This window comes from Microcaecilia unicolor, chromosome 10 (assembly GCF_901765095.1).
Source record: "Microcaecilia unicolor chromosome 10, aMicUni1.1, whole genome shotgun sequence".
Classification (NCBI taxonomy): domain Eukaryota; kingdom Metazoa; phylum Chordata; class Amphibia; order Gymnophiona; family Siphonopidae; genus Microcaecilia; species Microcaecilia unicolor.
The window spans coordinates 7,246,872-7,265,309 of NC_044040.1; the positions used below are offsets into that span (position 1 = coordinate 7,246,872).

At 44.6% G+C, this 18,438-nt stretch overlaps 1 protein-coding gene across 1 annotated transcript in view; it reads left to right on the top strand.

Annotated features, from left to right (window-relative positions):
• Nucleotides 1-4,396: 4,396 nt before the first annotated feature.
• Nucleotides 4,397-18,438, top strand: part of USP6NL (USP6 N-terminal like) — a 201,273-nt gene continuing 187,231 nt past the window's right edge. The window contains exon 1 of the mRNA XM_030215979.1: nucleotides 4,397-4,560. Within this exon, the coding sequence (XP_030071839.1) occupies nucleotides 4,557-4,560 (4 nt within the window). The 5' untranslated portion in view covers nucleotides 4,397-4,556. The remainder of the gene's footprint in view (nucleotides 4,561-18,438) is intronic.

Here is an 18,438-nt window from a genome sequence, read left to right on the forward strand (position 1 = left end):
GATGGATGGGCAGTGAGTTCCTGTAGCGGAGAGAGGTAGGGGGTGAGGGAAAAGATTAGGAAGGGACAGGGCTAGGAAGAGAATGTGAATAGGGGCCATAAATGACTGAGGTACTTTAGCAACTGGGAAGAAGATTAGATGTAAAGAGAAAAATGCCCCGCGCGCCATTAGGCACGCGGCACCTAGAGCGGAGGCCCTGAGTGGATCGGAGTGGACCTGGGTGTCACCCCGGAGAAGGCTGTAAGGATATGCAGATGAGCTGCAAGTCCTCCACAGCACCTGAAAGGCAGCCGGTGGTAGAGCTGGGCACCTCTCAGCTGAGGAAAAGCTTACCTGGGGTTAGGCCGAAGCCAGCATTCCTCCCCCTGAGGGTCGCCTTTTTGAAGGATTTCACTCAAGCTAGGGTACAGCAAGAATAAGTCATAGGCAATAGACATTTACAACAGTAAAAATGGTCAAATAATAATACAAGTTATGGCACAGTAAGCTGCATTACAATCTCAACACAATAAAATATTGTAAGGAAAGATGGAAGATATAGATACATAAGATAGAGTAACAGGAGTTATAAAACATAAGTACATAAGTATTGCCATACTGGGAAAGACCAAAGGTCCATCGAGCCCAGCATCCTGTGTCCAACAGAGGCCAATCCAGGTCACAAATACCTGGCAAGATCCTAAAAAAGTACAAAACATTTTATACTGCTTATCCCAGAAATAATGGATTTTCCCTAAGTCTATTTAATAATGGTCTATGGACTTTTCCTTTAGGAAGCTGTCCAAACCTTTTTTAAACCGCCTTTACCACATTCTCTGGCAACGAATTCCTGAGTTTAATTACACGTTGAGTGAAGAAAATTTTTCTCCGATTCGTTTTACTACATTGTAGCTTCATCGAATGCCCCCTGGTCCTAGTATTTTTGAAAGCGTAAACAGACACTTCACATCTACCTGTTCAACTCCACTCATTATTTTATAGATCTCTATCATATCTCCCCCTCAGCCGCCTTTTCTCCAAGCTGAAGAGCCCTAGCTGCTTTAGCCTTTCCTAAGTCGTCCCATCCCCTTTATCATTTTCGTCGCCCTTCTCTGCACCTTTTCTAATTCTACTATATCTTTTTTGAGATGCGGCGACCAGAATTGAACACAATATTCAAGGTGCGGTCGCACCATGGAGCGATATAACGGCATTATAACATCCTCATTTTTGTTTTCCATTCCTTTCCTAATAGTACCTAACATTCTATTTGCTTTCTTAGCCGCAGCAGCACACTGAGCAGAAGGTTTCAACGTATCATCAACGACGACACCTAGATCCGTTTCTTGGTCCGTGACTCCTAACATGGAACCTTGCATGACGTAGCTATAATTCGGGTTCCTCTTTCCCACATGCATCACTTTGCACTTGCTCACATTAAACGTCATCTTCCATTTAGACGCCCAGTCTCCCAGTCTCGTAAGGTCCGCTTGTAATTTTTCACAATCCTCCCGCGATTTAATGACTTTGAATAACTTTGTGTCATCAGCAAATTTAATTACCTCACTAGTTACTCCCATCTCTAGGTCATTTATAAATATGTTAAAAAGCAGTGGTCCCAGCACAGACCCCTGGGGAACCCCACTAACTACCCTTCTCCATTGAGAATACTGACCATTTAACTGTACTCTCTGTTTTCTATCTTTTAACCACAATAGAACACTACCTCCTATCCCATGACTCTCCAATTTCCTCTGGAGTCTTTCATGAGGTACTTTGTCAAACGCCTTCTGAAAATCCTGATACACAATATCAACTGGCTCCCCTTTATCCACATGTTTGTTCACCCCTTCAAAGAAATGTAGCAGATTGGTGCGGCAAGATTTCTCTTCACTAAATCCATGTTGACTTTGACTCATTAATCCATGCTTTTGAATATGCCCTTTAATTTTGTTCTTAATAATAGGCTCTACCGTTTTGCTCGGCACCGACGTCAGACTCACCGGTCTATAATTTCCCGGCTCTCCTCTGGAACCTTTTAAAAAAATTGGCGTTATATTGGCCACCCTCCAATCTTCCGGTACCATGCTCGATTTTAAGCATAACTTACATATTTCTAACAATAGCTCTGCAAGCTCATTTTTCAGTTCTATCAGTACTCTGGGATGAATACCATCCGGTCCAAGAGATTTGCTATTCTTCAATTTGTAGAACTACCCCATTACATTATCCAGGTTTACAGAGCATTCATTAAGTTTTTCTGACTCCTCAGCTTCGAATACCATTTCCGGCACCGGTATCCCACCCAAATGTTCCTCGGTGAAGACCGAAGCAAAGAATTCATTTAATCTCTCCGCTACGGCTTTGTCTTCCCTGATTGCCCCTTTTACTCCTCAGTTATCTAGCGGTCCAACCAATTTTTTTGGTGGCTTCCTGCTTTTAATATACCTAATGTAAAAAAAAGTTGCACTAAGGGGGTGATTTCAGTTTGGCAGGCTGAAATGCACATTTATATATTCAATGGTGAGCCATATTTGGGCAGTAGGATTAAATATTCAGGTCATATGTGGTTAGCCTGGTGTAAAGGTTAGGATAGCCTTTTTGCTATCCAGACTTTGCTGCTAACTGGTTCAATATCAGCTCCACAGATACTAACCAGAAAGTGCTGCTGCGGTCAGAATGATATTCAGCGGCACTACCCAGTAAGCACTATTTAACTGCATAAGTAGGTTTTGAATATCGGCCCCAGGATCTTAATTAATTTATTTATTTATAGCATTTGTGTCCCACATTTTCTCACCAATTTGCAGGCTCAATGTGGCTTACGGTTGCCATTTCCGGGTAACAGGATTACAATACATACATGGTAACATACATGGAACATACATGTAACATAGCATATATGGAACAGATCATGGTATATATATATATACCTTGTGCATACATACATGGTAACGAAGAGTCCATTATGGTATTGCATGAAGGTTCCTGAGTAAGAAATTGGATTGTAGCATACATGAGGAGAGACCCTATTCGGATATAAGGTTTAAAGTGGTAGTGCTTGGTTATTCATAGCAAAGAGGTTAGTCAGTCATGTGATAGGAGTTCGGTTTTGTATAGATCGTGTATAATGTTATTATTTTGAAATTTGAAAATTCTTGGAGTCACCATTGATCGAAACCTCACTCTTGATACCCACGTGAAAAACACGATGAAAAAGATGTTCTACTCCATGTGGAAACTCAAAAGAGTAAAACCGTACTTCCCGAGACACATCTTCTGCACCCTCAGTCAATGGTAATAAGTCATCTAGACTACTGTAACGCACTGTACGCTGGTTGTAAAGAGCAGACTATCAAAAAACTGCCCAAAATACTGTCGCCAGACTCATATTTGGAAAAACTAAATATGAAAGTGCAAAACCCTTAAGAGAGAAACTTCATTGGCTCCCACTCAAGGAACGAATTGCGTTCAAGATCTGCACGATTGTACACGAAATCATTCACGCAGACGCCCCAACCTACATGCTAAACCTTGTACACCTACCTCCCAGAAACGCTACAAGATCATCCCGCAAATTCCTCAACCTGGACTTCCCCAGCTGTAAAGGACTAAAATACAAGCTGATGCATGCCACTACCTTTTCCTACATGAGTACGCAGTTATAGAATGCATTACCTACAGCCCTGAAAACTATTGACAAAATAACTAAGTTTCGCAAATCTCTGAAGACATACTTCTTTAAGAAAGCCTACAATGAGAACCGATAACCGACAGCCTCACTACTATGCCTCAGCAGCCCACCCTCTACAACTACCCTAATCACTCCCTCCTTCTCATTGGAGCCGACTCTGTGGGTGCTTGAGCACCTCCAATATTGAGAAAATTCCTTGTATGTGTCCATAGAGGGGTTATTTCCATTGGGCTTAGCACCCCCAATAATTTGGAAAAGTTGGCTCCTATGCTCCTTCTTCTATCCTCCCTTACTTAAACCATGCACAATTCTACTGTATTTGATATCCTGATATGACAATGTTAACATAATCATGTAAGCCACACTGAGCCTGCAAATAGGTGGGAAGATGTGGGATACAAATGCAATAAATAAAAGCTGGGTGTTAATGGTATTATTCTATCCGGGTCAATCTCCTTTCTAGTTATTCAGTGCAGGTAAATGCAACTGCCCTGCACCCTCTTCCCCCCGCGGTTCTACCTATATCATCATCACTCACCTGAGCTCAGCTGACTGACTTCTACTTTCTACCTGGCTGCGTCGCGTCAGCGTGCTGACGTCATCCGCGGCCTGATCCACCTGACCCTCGGGGCGCACCAATAGCGGGCGGGCGAGTGGGCGTATCCAGGGGGGCGGAACGTTCCGGCCACGCGGAAGTCTCTCGACGCCCACCGGATACGGAAGAGGGCGTGAGTTTAGCCATGTCCGGCTCAGGGCGGCCCCGGAGGGAGTTCGCGGGGGTCCCGTGAGGGCCCCTGAAGGCGGCTCGGGACAGAGCAGCTGAGCCCGACGGACTTGACAGTGTTTTCCGGACCCGGATCTTCCCCGCCCCCCCCCCTCCGTCATGAGTGAGTAAAAGCCGCCGGTGTGTCTGGGGGGAGGGGGACCTCGGTTGGGCTGAGAGTCCGGGGAGGGTCAGCTTGGGCTCCTTTGAGAGACTCCGCCGCTTCTCGGTCACCCCTCCCCCCTCCCAAGTTACCGATTAACTACTTAACATTTCTAGGGTTACGCAGCGCTGTACAAATTAACAAGGACGGTCCCTGCTCAGAAGAGCTTACAATCTAAAGGACGAAATGTCAAGTTATAGTAGTTAAGATTTCCTGAGTAGAGGTGTAGTGATTAGGTGCCGAAGAGGTGGGCTTTGAGCATTGATTAATCAGTCTGTCTGTCTCTTTCCCCCCTTCATAGTTATGTCCAAGTGGAACTTTGTTGCTTTGCTGACTTGACTTGTGTTGCCAAAGTAACAGGTTCCCTAGTCCTTGTCTCGCACCATAGTCCGAAGTTGCCTAATGTAACCCATAATTGTACTGTAACACATTGAGGCATATTTTCAAAGCACTTTGGGAGGCTAAGTGCTTTGAAAATAAGCCTCATTGTATTTCCATCATCACAATGTATTGTAAGCCACACTGAGCCCGCAAATAGGTGGGAAAATGTGGGATACAAATGCAATAAAAAAATAAATAAATATTCGCTCAACCCAGGGACGGGGATCCCCAGAGGGAAACAGCAAGGGAAAAAAGGAAGTGTGCGATGAAATCTTTTGCATGAAATGTAATGCTCCTTTTTTAAGTGTATGATCGTCACCTGATCGCTATAATGCTATTTGTTCTCCATCCTTAGCTTTTAAACCTCCTCTCCCTCGGCCGCTGCAGTTTGTTGCTGTGGTGTGGGATATATCAGTCACAGGGCAGGACTAACCCTTTGGTAGCCATTCCCCGTGCTGTCATCAGTCTGTTTTAAAAACAATAACAAATGGGACCCTGCCTGGTTCTGACTGCAAGGGAAGAAAAGCGTTGCTTCCTGATTTTTCTGCTGCCAACAAGAGTGGAAAGAATGATAGATCTCTGTGGGCAGGGGTGATTTTGGTCCACATTCTCCCCATATTTTTTTAAAGTTCACAAACATTTTATTAGAATCTGCATATAAACAAAGAAAAACAAATACAAAAAAATACCAGCTTATGTTGACACTTAGGGTAAACCAGCCCACATGAAGAAGAAACTCCCTCGCCCCCCCCCCCCACCACCTACATCCTCTATGAGGATATGTGTTCCCATTTAAACTTCCATAACCAACTTACCAGGGCAAAAATCTACCTAGTAGCTACTTAACTACCACATGTCACAGTGCCCCTCCTAATAATTTGGGTCCTAGGCATTTGCCTAGATTACCTGTGCCTTTAATTCTGCCCTGGATACCAGGTTTCAGTTGATCAGGTGTAAATGGGTCTTTTGTGCTTTTCAACCTCTTTCACGGGTCCAGGGCTGTTCACAGCCATCGCAGTATAGCATATAAACTGGACACAGACTCTTTGAGCTGTTTTTGGTGGCAAAAGCAATGTGTCTGGTTGATCAGTTAGATGTATACTAGAATAGAAATAAATATACAAATTGGAAATAGTTGTTAACTAAATTATCTGACTTTGTAAGTATTACAACTTAAGGGGCCCTTTCACTGAAGTGCCCTGTTGGCATATGGTAAGTGCAATGTGTTTATGCTGGTTTTTTTTTTTTGTTTGGGGGGGGGGGTGGGCGTTTCCAATATGTTATATGCACAGAAAAGTTCTTTACCATGTGAGAAGTGTACTGACAGTGTCAATGCACTTATCACTTCTTTGTGCACTAGTGGCAGTGCAGAATGAGTGACTGTGCTTAACTGCTAATTCTGAAATATTGGGCATCTATTCATTTGTGAGCTTTTTTTTTTCCGTGAAGTCTTATTAGTAGTTGTGGATCATGTAGTGTTGCTGTTTGGTTGATATGGAGTTAGCTCTTGCCTTTTCAGGCACAGTAGCTATTTTCACTGTCTGAGACAATTGAAAGGGTTAAGTGACTTTCCTAGGATCAGAAAGTGTTGTTGAGATTTGAATCTTGGCTTCCTTGGTTCTCAGCTTGTTGTTGTAACCACTAGTCTACTCCTCCACTCTGTTTTGGTTTCTCAAGCAGAAATTTATAGGTGTAACTGCAGGTTTAATATTATACAAAGCACTGTAAAATCAAACTAAAGGAAACATTCTTATCTTGGCAGAGTACCAGGTTTAAATCATGGGTAATATCTCCAAGTGGGTTAATGTTGTTCACATATGGTAACAAGAATGAGTTTAATTTCTCTGTTAGAATATTCAGAAAATGATTTCAGTCATTGCTTTTCTCGTTCCCTTTTATTGGGGTATGGTTTTTCTTGTGGTCTCTTTCATAAGGATGTTAAGAATTGCCATATTGAGTCAGACCAAAGGTCCATTTAGCCCAGTATCCTTTTTCTAAGTGGCCAATCCTGGTTACAAGTACCTGGCAATCAATAGAAATCAAACAAAATAAAACATGGAAAAGAAAATAAGATGATACCTTTTTTATTGGACATAACTTAATACATTTCTTGATTAGCTTTCGAAGGTTGCCCTTCTTCGTCAGATCGGAAATAAGCAAATGTGGCAGAATCCCCCAAAATAGCACAAGTCCAAGCTACTTACCTCTAGGTCCACCTTAATACTGATTGTGGACTTTTCCTCTAGGAATTTGTCCAAATCTTTTTTTAAAACACAGCTACACTAAGGGGGGTCTTTTACTAAGGTGTGCTAGCATTTTTAGCTCGTCCTGAAAATCAGCTGGCGCTAAACGCTCTGACGCCCATTATATTCTTATGGGCATCACAGCGTTTAGTGCTAGCTGACTTTCAGCACAAGCTAAAAATGCTAGTGCACCTTAATAAAAGACTACTATTACTACTTATCATTTCTATAGCGCTACTAGACGTACGCAGTGCTGTACACTGGACATGAAGAGACAGTCCCTGCTTGACAGAGCTTACAATCTAATTAGGAAAGACAAACAGGACAAATAAGAGATAAGGGAATATTAAAGTGAGGATGATAAAATAAGGGTTCTGAACAAGTGAATAAGGGTTAGGAGTTAAAAGCAGCATCAAAAAGGTGGGCTTTTAGCTTAGATTTGAAGACGGCCAGAGGTGGAGCTTGACGTACCGGCTCAGGAAGTCTATTCCAGGCATATGGTGCAGCAAGATAAAAGGAACGGAGTCTGGAGTTAGCAGTGGAGGAGAAGGGTGCAGATAAGAGAGATTTACTCAGTGAACAGTATCCTGCTTCCAACAGTGGCCAATTCAGGTCATAAGTACCTGGTAGAATCCCAAATAGTAGCAAGATTCATGCTCCTGATCCGAGGAACAAGCAGTGACTTCTCTGTATCAATAGCAGACTATAGACTTTTCCTCCAGGAATTTGTTCAGACCTTTTTTCAAGCCTAGAAACACCGCTGATACCATGTCCTCTGGCAACGAGTTTCAGAGCTTAACTATTCATCGAGCGAAAAAATATTTCCTCTTGTTCAGTGTAAAAATAGTCTTTGTACTTTTTGAAAGAATAAAAAAGAAATTTTATGTTTACCCATTCTACAGTACTCAGGATTTTGTAGATCTCTATCATATTCCCCCTCAGCTGTCTCTTTGGAAGCTGAAGAGTCTTAACCTCTTAAGCCGTCGCCTTGTCACATTGTTTCTTCACCTTCATATTCTCTGACACCAATACCCCAAGGTCTCTCTCCTGAGTCGAGCTTACTGATTTCTCCCCTCCTATCCGGTATCTCTCTTTTGGGTTTCTGCACTTCTTGGCATTAAAATTTTAACTGCCAGACCCTCGACCATTCTAACTTTTGGAGATCTTGTCTCATTGTTTCTACTTCATTCAGGTTATCCACTCTATTGGCTATCTTTGTGTCATCCGCAAAAAGGCAAACCTTTCCTTCCAACCCTTCAGTAATATGTCTCACAAATATATTAAACAGAATAAGCCTTAACACCGACCCCTGAGGAACTCCACTTCAATACCTGAGATCATGCGAAGACATCTAACAATTCAAACGGCTACTAAAAACGTTTGTGAAAGCCTTTTTGACCACATGAAGACTTAGCTGATTGACTCTTTCTTTTTCTTCTTTTTTCTCTTTTTCGGTTAGGACCATTTAATTGATCATAGTAACATAGTAGATGACGGCAGAAAAAGACCTGCATGGTCCATCCAGTCTGCCCAACAAGATAAACTCATTTGTGTATACCTTACCTTGATTTGTACCTGTCTTTTTCAGGGCACAGACCGTACAAGTCTGCCCAGCACTAGCCCCGCCTCCCAACCACCAGCCCCGCCTCCAACCACCAGCCCCGCCTCCCACCACCGGCTCTGGCACAGACTGTATAAGTCTGCCCAGCACTAGCCCCGCCTCCCAACCACCAGCTCTGGCACAGACCGTGTAAGTCTGCTCAGCACTATCCCCGCCTCCCAACCACCAGTCCCGCCTCCCACCATCGGCTCTGGCACAGACCGTATAAGTCTGCCCAGCACTAGCCCCGCCTCCCACCACCGGCTCTGGCACAGACCGTATAAGTCTGCCCAGCACTATCCCCGCCTCCCAACCACCAACCCCTCTTCCCCCCACTGGCTCTGCCACCCAATCTCAGCTAAGCTCCTGAGGATCCATTCCTTCTGCACAGGATTCCTTTATGTTTATCCCACGCATGTTTGAATTCCGTTACCGTTTTCATCTCCACCACCTCATGTTTTACCTTCATATGCTTAGCGATTGTTACCGGTTTAAAACTACGTATGTGACTGTTGTTACCTGCCTTGGATAAAGGCGGGATATAAATGTAGTAAATAAAATAAATGAATATTCTGTTTTGGACTTCTTTATGAATGCTTTGCATCTGACTTGCCAGTGCTTATTTTGCTTTTTGAATTCTTCATTCTGATCTTTTTTCCATATTCTGAAAGATGTTCTTTTGGCTCCAATTGCCTCTTTTTCTTCTTCCTTTAACCATGCTGGCTGTCATTTGCTCTTCTTTTCACCTTTGTTAATACATGGATTAAAAAAAAATGCTTTAAGAGCGACAAGGTCAGAGTGAGATATATGCAAGACAAGATGTTGGATGTCTCTGTATGTCATTGTGGCTGTACTGACAACCACATTGACCTCCAAGAATGGGTTGGGAGACAGTGCTTTAAATTAGAATTGCTTCCTTCCATATGTCATTTCTGTGCGATTTATCCATCAATGCTGCTGTGCTATCGTAGCCCACAGTAGCAGGACGTGTTTTTTTTATTGTTATTTTAGGTATTAGACAGAAGTACTGAAATCAAAGAAATGTAACATCATTGGGGATAGAGGTTAATACCAAAAGTAAGTTGCATAGGTAGTGTAGGAGTGGCCTAGTGGTTAGGGTAGTGAACTCTGGTCCTGAGGAACTGAGTTCGATTCCCACTTCAGGCACAGGCAGCTCCTTGTGACTCTGGGCAAGTCACTTAACCCTCCATTGCCCCAGGTACAAATAAGTACCTGTATATAATATGTAAGCCGCATTGAACCTGCTATGAGTGGGAAAGCGTGGGGTACAAATGTAACAACAACATGGAATGTTGCTACTATTGGAGATTCTAGATGGAATGTTGCTACTATTGGAGATTCTACATGGAATGTTGCTATTCCATGTAGAAGGCTGCGCAGGCTTCTGTTTCTGTGAGTCTGACGTCCTGCACGTACGTGCAGGACGTCAGACTCACAGAAGCAGATGCCTGCGCGGCCACATTGGTGATCTGCAAGGGCCGACTTCTACATGGAATGTTGCTAGTGGAATAGCAACATTCCATGTAGAATCTCAAATAGTAGCATCAGTGGAGGAGTGGCCTAGTGGTTAGGGTGGTGGACCTTGGTCCTGAGGAACTGAGTTCGATTCCCACTTCAGGCACAGGCAGCTCCTTGTGACTCTGGGCAACTCACTTAACCCTCCATTGCCCCATGTAAGCCGCATTGAGCCTGCCATGAGTGGGAAAGCGCAGGGTACAAATGTAACAAAAAGAAAATAGATACTATTGGAGATTCTACATGGAATGTTGCTACTATTGGACATTCTACATGGAATGTTGCTACTATTGGAGATTCTACATGGAATGTTGCTATTCCACTAGCAACATTCCATGTAGAAGGCTGCGCAGGCTTCTGTTTCTGTGAGTCTGACGAAGCAGAAGCCTGCGCGGCCACATTGGTGATCTGCAAGGGCCGACTTCTACATGGAATGTTGCTAGTGGAATAGCAACATTCCATGTAGAATCTCAAGTAGTAGCAACAGTGGAGGAGTGGCCTAGTTGTTAGGGGGGTGGACTTTGGTCCTGGGGAACTGAGGAACTGAGTTCGATTCCCACTTCAGGCACAGGCAGCTCCTTGTGACTCTGGGCAAGTCACTTAACCCTCCATTGCCCCAGGTACAAATAAGTACCTGTATATAATATGTAAGCCGCATTGAACCTGCTATGAGTGGGAAAGCGTGGGGTACAAATGTAACAACAACATGGAATGTTGCTACTATTGGAGATTCTACATGGAATGTTGCTATTCCATGTAGAAGGCTGCGCAGGCTTCTGTTTCTGTGAGTCTGACGTCCTGCACGTACGTGCAGGACGTCAGACTCACAGAAGCAGATGCCTGCGCGGCCACATTGGTGATCTGCAAGGGCCGACTTCTACATGGAATGTTGCTAGTGGAATAGCAACATTCCATGTAGAATCTCAAATAGTAGCATCAGTGGAGGAGTGGCCTAGTGGTTATGGTGGTGGACTTTGGTCCTGAGGAACTGAGTTCGATTCCCACTTCAGGCACAGGCAGGTCCTTGTGACTCTGGGAAGTCACTTAACCCTCCATTGCCCCATGTAAGCTGCAACTGAGCCTGCCATGAGTGGGAAAGCGCGGGGTCAAATGTAAAAAAAAAAAAAATCTGGCTCACCTAAATGTCTGACAAAAAAAGAGGAAACTAATCACGTCGCTTCTTATCTGGAAGCAAATGTTCAAGCTGTACGTTTAATTCGGCAGTTGAGTGTGGGCTAGTTTCTTTTTGAAATTCCCCTGAAAATGCCTTTGGTTTTAACTGCCAAATGCTTTTCTTCGTAGCTGGGTAACCCTAAGCCACATTTGGAAACTCCTGAATTTTCCTCCCACAGATAGGAAATACTTCTCTTTAAAGTAAGCTTTCAAACCTGCCAACTTGTTAGTATCACAGGAGAAACTAATGAGGGTAGGCAGGATGGTATGTTGTCTTGCATTGACAACTCATCATAGGTTCCCTCCCGAGCCACTGAGAGACAAAGCTGGGCTCGCCCCCCCCCCCCCCCCCCCCCCGCTTTCCTTCAGCTACCCCCTCCCCCCCGGCCTGCTCACTGCCACCACACCCCTGCCTGCCCCCCCTCCGGCAACGACCCCTCACCCGGTCCAATATCTCTCGTCTTTCCCTCCTCCCCTTGGCAGTGTTCCTGCAGACTGCCAGCAGCATTAAAAAAAAAAAAAAAGCAACTTACCTCTGGCTGGCCTCTGAAGTGTTTACTCTGCTGGGTGTCCCGCCTGTGCGGACACAGGAAATTGTGTCAGAGGAGGCGGGACAAAGCAGAGGAAACACTTCCAAGGTCAGCCGGAGCCAGGTTGCTTTCTTATTTGGTGCTGCCAGTAGTCTGCAGGAGCACTGCTGAGGGGAGGAGGGAAGACGAGCAAGGTACTGAACCGGGTGGGGGGAGAATTTAATGCTGGAGGCTGAGCCCGGGGAAATCTTGCCCCTCCGGCTCCCTCTATTGGCATCCCTGGTTCCCTTCTTATTCTCCATATTTACACTTGAAATAGTTACATTGTCAGACTTAGGTAAAACTTCGTTGAAACACTTAAATAGCATCTTGGGTGACATATAAAATATAGGGTAAAAATCTCAAATGCTTTTTCTAGTTTTTCTCCAGAGTCCTAAAGGGATCCTTTTACCAAGCTGTGGCAAAAACTGGCCTTAGTTTGTCCTTATGCGGATCTTTCCCACATGTTAAGGTCGTTGTTACTGCAGCCAAAAAATGGCTGATTTTCTGTTTTTTTTTTTTTTTTGTATTAATGGCCATAAGCTAATATTGCCATTACCGAGCTTCCATTTAAAAAAATTACTACGAGTACATACCGCCACCCATTTTGTAGGTAGTAAGGATTTGTGCGGTAAATCATTGCTAACCAGTCAGCAATGTACTACTACTAATAGCATTTATATAGCGCTACCAGACGCACGCAGCGTTGAACACTTGACATAGAGAGACAGTCCCTGCTCAAAGAGCTTACAATCTAGGTAAAACGGACAGACAAGACATTACGGGCAAGGGAAATTACAGGGTAAAGAGGAACAGGGGAGGAGGAGGGCAAATGAGTACTAATGTGGATGCACTGATTAGCACAGGAATGATCACTCTCTGCTCCACTCCCCCCTGATGTGTTCCCTCCCAAAACCCCCACATTTTTTAGTGCCTGGACTAGCACTCATGCATGCTGATGTGGCAGTTACTGCAGGACGCCTGAGTATGTCCCGTGATATGTCATTTTAAGCTGAGTTACGTATGCATTACTGCCTAACGCATCTTATTAAAAGGGCTCCTAAGTTATAATTGTTTATTAAATATCTACTATAATAAAACGCAGCCTCAACGTTCTGAGGACACTGACGTCACTGAAGTCACTCACACACCGGTTCGTGGTTTCATGGTGGTGAAGCCACCACAACATCTTCATGCCCCGCCCTCGCGTCACATGTGATGACGTCGAGGGCGGAACATGAAAACAAATCCCCTTCCAACAAATCCCAGCTGCCGCTGACGTGCACATGAACCCCGCCCCTTTCGCCACATAGCCCCGCCCATGGTAGCACACGCTTAACCTCACCAACCTCCCTCCCTCCCTGTCACCTCCCCTCCCCTTACGCGTGTCTCCCTGGTGGTCTAGAGGTACCTGTTCCGTCGGCCCAGGAAAGAAAGAGCCCCCTCTTTTCTCCCATAGCGGTGGCTTCCTTGCTGCATGGTGTGGGAGTCCGGCTCTCGGCATTTCAAAATGGCCGCCGAGAGCTCAAGTTGCCTCGCGAGACTTCAACTCTCGGCAGCCATTTTGAAATGCCGAGAGCCGGACTCCCACACCATGCAGCAAGGAAGCCACTGCTACGGGAGGAAAGAGGGGGTTCTTTCTTTTCTGGGCCGACGGAACAGGTACGGGGAGGGGAAGGGAGTCCCGTGTCCGCTAGCGCCCATTTCATCGGTGCCAGAAACGGGCCATTTTTACTAGTCTAATATAATAAAACGCACCGTGAACGTTCTAATGAGGACAACGTTCTGAAGTCACTCAAACATTTCTTAGGGTTCGTGGATTCGTGGTGTGAAGCCAGCCAGGCTGCCAACCGTCTCTGCCCCGCCCTCGCGTCAAACGTCATGACGTCCAGGGCAAACGTCATGACGTCGACGGCGCAAAAAAAAAACAAAACGCAGCGTCAGGGAAGGAGGCGGCGCTCCTGACGTCTCTAGCCTTCCCTTCGCTGTGTTCCGCCTTCTTCTGATGTCAAGGATGACATCGGAAGAAGGCGGAACACAACGAAGGGAAGGCTATACGTCGGGAGCGCCGCCTCCTTCCCTGACGCTGCGCTGCCGGAACTGCCGCCACGGAGGTAAATTAAAAAAAAAAAAAAAAGGGATGTAGGGGGAAGAGAAGAGGGTGGGCAGTTGAACAATGGGAGCGGGAGGGCAGAGGAGAAACGACAGCAAGGATGCGAAGGGGGGGGGGAAGAAGGGGGCGGGACATGCTGGGACATGGGAGACAGAAGAGCATGGATGCGAGGGGGGGTCATGGAAGGGAGAGAGGGGAATTCCTGGAAAAGGATGAATGGAGGGGGCAGGGGACAGAGAAGCATGGATGGGCATGGATTGAGATGGCAGGGCTCAGGGTGAGAGGGGAATTGATGGAAAAGGATGAATGGAGGGGGCAGGGGACAGTGAAGCATGGATGGGCATGGATTGAGATGGCAGGGCTCAGGGTGAGAGGGGAATTGCTGTAAAAAGGATGAATGGAGGGGGCATGGGACAGAGAAGCATGGATGGGCATGGATTGAGATGGCAGGGCTCAGGGAGAGAGGGCAATTGCTGGAAAATGATGAATGGAGGGGACAGAGAAGCATGGATGGGCATGGATTGAGATGGCAGGGCTCAGGGAGAGAGGGGAATTGCTGGAAAAGGATGAATGGAGGGGGCAGGGGACAGATGGGCATGGATTGGGAGGGCAAGGCTCACACTCTCTCTCTCATATACAATGTCTTTCTGACTCTCACTCACTCTGTCTCACAATGTATCACATTCACTCTCTATGTGCCACACAGTCACTCACACACTCGCTTGGTCTCATACACTCACTCTCACAGAGAATCTGTGTGTCACACACACTCTCTCTCTCGCACACACACACACTCACACTGTGTCTCACATACACACTTGCACACACTCTCATTCTCACAAACACACTCACACCCAGACTCACTCTCTCTCTCACACACTCTCACACAGTCACTCTCACATACACTCTCCCAAACATACACACTCCGAGGAAAACCTTGCTAGCGCCCGTTTCATTTGTGTCAGAAACGGGCCTTTTTTACTAGTTTTATATATTACCATGCTGTTAACAGGATCGAAGCAATTAACAAATTAATAAAATTACGCATGAATTAAAAGAACTCCAGTTAATGATAAAAAAGACCTAATCATTCATACAAGATCAAAGATACCTCTAATCAAAACAAATGACAATAGAGCATCCATCTGCATACCAAAAGCTAATTTTTAAAATATGTTTTTAAAAGAATCTTAAATTTCTTAAAATTCTCCTCTGCTCTTATTTAGAAAACCCACTCCATAAAGAGGGGGCTAACCAGAAAAAAGTCTTTCATGTGTAACTTCCCAATAGGCGTCAGACTAGGCAGGAAGTACACCTCAAAAGTCTTACAATGATTGTATAATAGAGGGTGAAGTGAGTTGTCTAAGGTCACAAGGAGCATCGGTGAGAGAAGTAAGGTCAGAATTCAATTTCCTTGGTTCTCAGTCCACTGCTCGACTCATTAGGCTACGTCTCTTCTTCAGATGTGCTACAAAGTTTGCAAAACTTTTATGCGCTGTCGTCTTCTTTAAGAACCAGGGGTAACAAAGTCCCATGCCTCCACTGCATGCAAATCTATCTCATGAATATTTATTGTGGACATCCTGAAAACCTGACTGGCTGAGATGCCTCCAGGACCAGGCTTGGGAAGGGAATCACTGACTTAGTAGCTTCATTACATGCCCCCTAGTCCTAGTATTTTTGGAAAGAGTAAACAAGCAATTCCTATCCACTCAATGTTTTATATACCTCTATCATATCTCCCCTCAGCTGTCTCTTCTCCAAGCTGAAGCCTTTCCTCATAGGGAAGTCATCCTATCCTCTTTATCATTTTTGTTGCCTTTCTCTGTACCTTATCTAATTCCGCTTTTTTTGAGATGTGGTGACCAGAATTGCACATAGTGTTAGAGGTGCAGTCAGATCACCGAGCAATATAAAGGCATTATTATAACCTCATTTTTGTTTTCTAACATTCTGTTTGCTTACTTAGCTGCTGCTGCTGCACACTGAGCAGAGGGTTTCAAGAATGACACCTAGATCTTTTTCCAGGGTGATGACTTCTAATATGGAACCTTGCATCACATATCTATAGTTTTGGGTTCCTCTTTCCTACTTCCATAACTTTGTACTTGCTGCTACTACCTCTATTTAGCATTTCTATAGCGCTACAAGGCGTACGCAGCGCTGCACAAACATAGAAGAAAGACAGTCCCTGCTCAAAGAGCTTACAATCTAATAGACAAAAAATAAAGTAAGCAAATCAATTAATGTGTACAGGAAGGAGGAGAGGAGGGAGGTGGAGGCTCAGTCCACCAATAAGAGCCAACCTCATCAGTGATGTCACAATGGCTTGATTGCCCAATACAGTTCCCCAGGATCAAAGTCCACTGCACTAACCACTAGGCTACTCCTCCACTCATTCCACCAATAAGAGCCAACCTCATCAGTGATGTCACAATGGCTTGATTGCCCGATACCTGGCTCACTTCTGATATTGTGATGTCATAAGGGAAAGGGGGAAAGGGAAATGGGACTTGATATACCGCCTTTCTGAGGTTTTTGCAACTACATTCAAAGCGGTTTACATATATTCAGGTATTATTTTGTACCAGGTGCAGTGGAGGGTTTAATGACTTACCCAGAGTCACAAGGAGCTCCACTGCACTAACCAATAGGCTACTCCTCTACTACTACTACTATTTAGCATTTTTATAGCGCTACAACGCGTACGCAGCGCTGCACAAACATAGAAGAAAGACAGTCCCTGCTCAAAGAGCTTACAATCTAATAGACAAAAATAAAGTAAGCAAATCAAATCGATTAATGTGTACAGGGAGGAGGAGAGGAGGGTAGGTGGAGGCGAGTGGTTACGAGTCAAAAGCAATGTTAAAGAGGTGGGCTTTCAGTCTAGATTTAAAGGTGGCCAAGGATGGGGCAAGACGTAGGGGCTCAGGAAGTTTATTCCAGGCATAGGGTGCAGCGAGACAGAAGGCGCGAAGTCTGGAGTTGGCAGTAGTGGAGAAGGGAACAGATAAGAAGGATTTATCCATGGAGCGGAGTGCACGTCATCTGCCATTGGGATGCTCAGTCTCATAAGGTCTGCCTACAATTTTTCACAATCGTCTTGCGATTTAACAACTTTGACAGTTGATTTTTAACAGCTCTTTTTTTTTTCTACCTTTTAACCAGTTTTAAATCCACAATAGGACGTTACCTCCTATCCCATGACTCTCTAATTTCCTCAGGAGTCTTTCATGAGGTATTTTGTCAAATGCCTTTTGAAAATCCAGATACGCACTATCGACCGGCTCATCTTTATCCACATCTTTGCTCTGTCGGTTGCTGAATGTTGGTCAGTGGTACATTAATGCTTATTTCTAATCTTTTCCCACAACCAATCTTGTCTAGAAGAAGAAAGGTGCAGTGTTCAAAACTTTCAGCATCCTCACTTTCTTTTCAGAAGTCCTGTTTACTCATATTTCAAGACCTTCCAACTGAAACGTAGGGCAAAGTGAGGTTATCCTTAGCTCATATTTCATTCACCGTGCAGAACAAGTGTGTGCTGGAACACTAAGTAGACTTTTTTTTTCAAATTTTTATTATCTTAATGTCTGTCTTTATGCAGATGTTTAAACGTTTCAAATCCTTCCAACATAATTTATGGGTGATCAGTTGTAACTTGACCAACTAATACTTTTCATTTGTCTCCCCAGAATTCCTCCCATGGACGTCCTCCCCCGTCTCATTCATAGAATTCCTGGCAGGGTTAAATTGACTTGCTCCCTCCGTTTTAACTCGAGATCCTCTCTTTAATTCAAAGAATGCTTCCTCATAAACTTATTTAACTTGCCCATTCCTCCTCTTCTGTTCTATCAGTCCCTCATTATCTCCACCATCCCATCTCAAAAGACTTTATTCATGAGGCAGGTCCACCAGATGGGCTGAAAAGTTCCCTCTTCAGAACACCCTTGCCGGCAGAGTCCTAACGCCTCCAGGATACACAGCTTTAATTCCTGATGATGTGAAAATACTATCTATATAATGGCTTAAATACATTTTCCTTTATGAGACTGGAAATCAATACTCTCCCCTCCTCTTTGAATATCACCCCTGTCTCTTCTTATTGAACTCTGCCTCTAGGACTTTTTCCCACGCCAGCATGAACTTAAATTTCTCAAACCCGTCCCCCCTTAAAAATGCCCTTTTTAGTTTACTCACCACACACCACAGAAGTACACTGCTAAC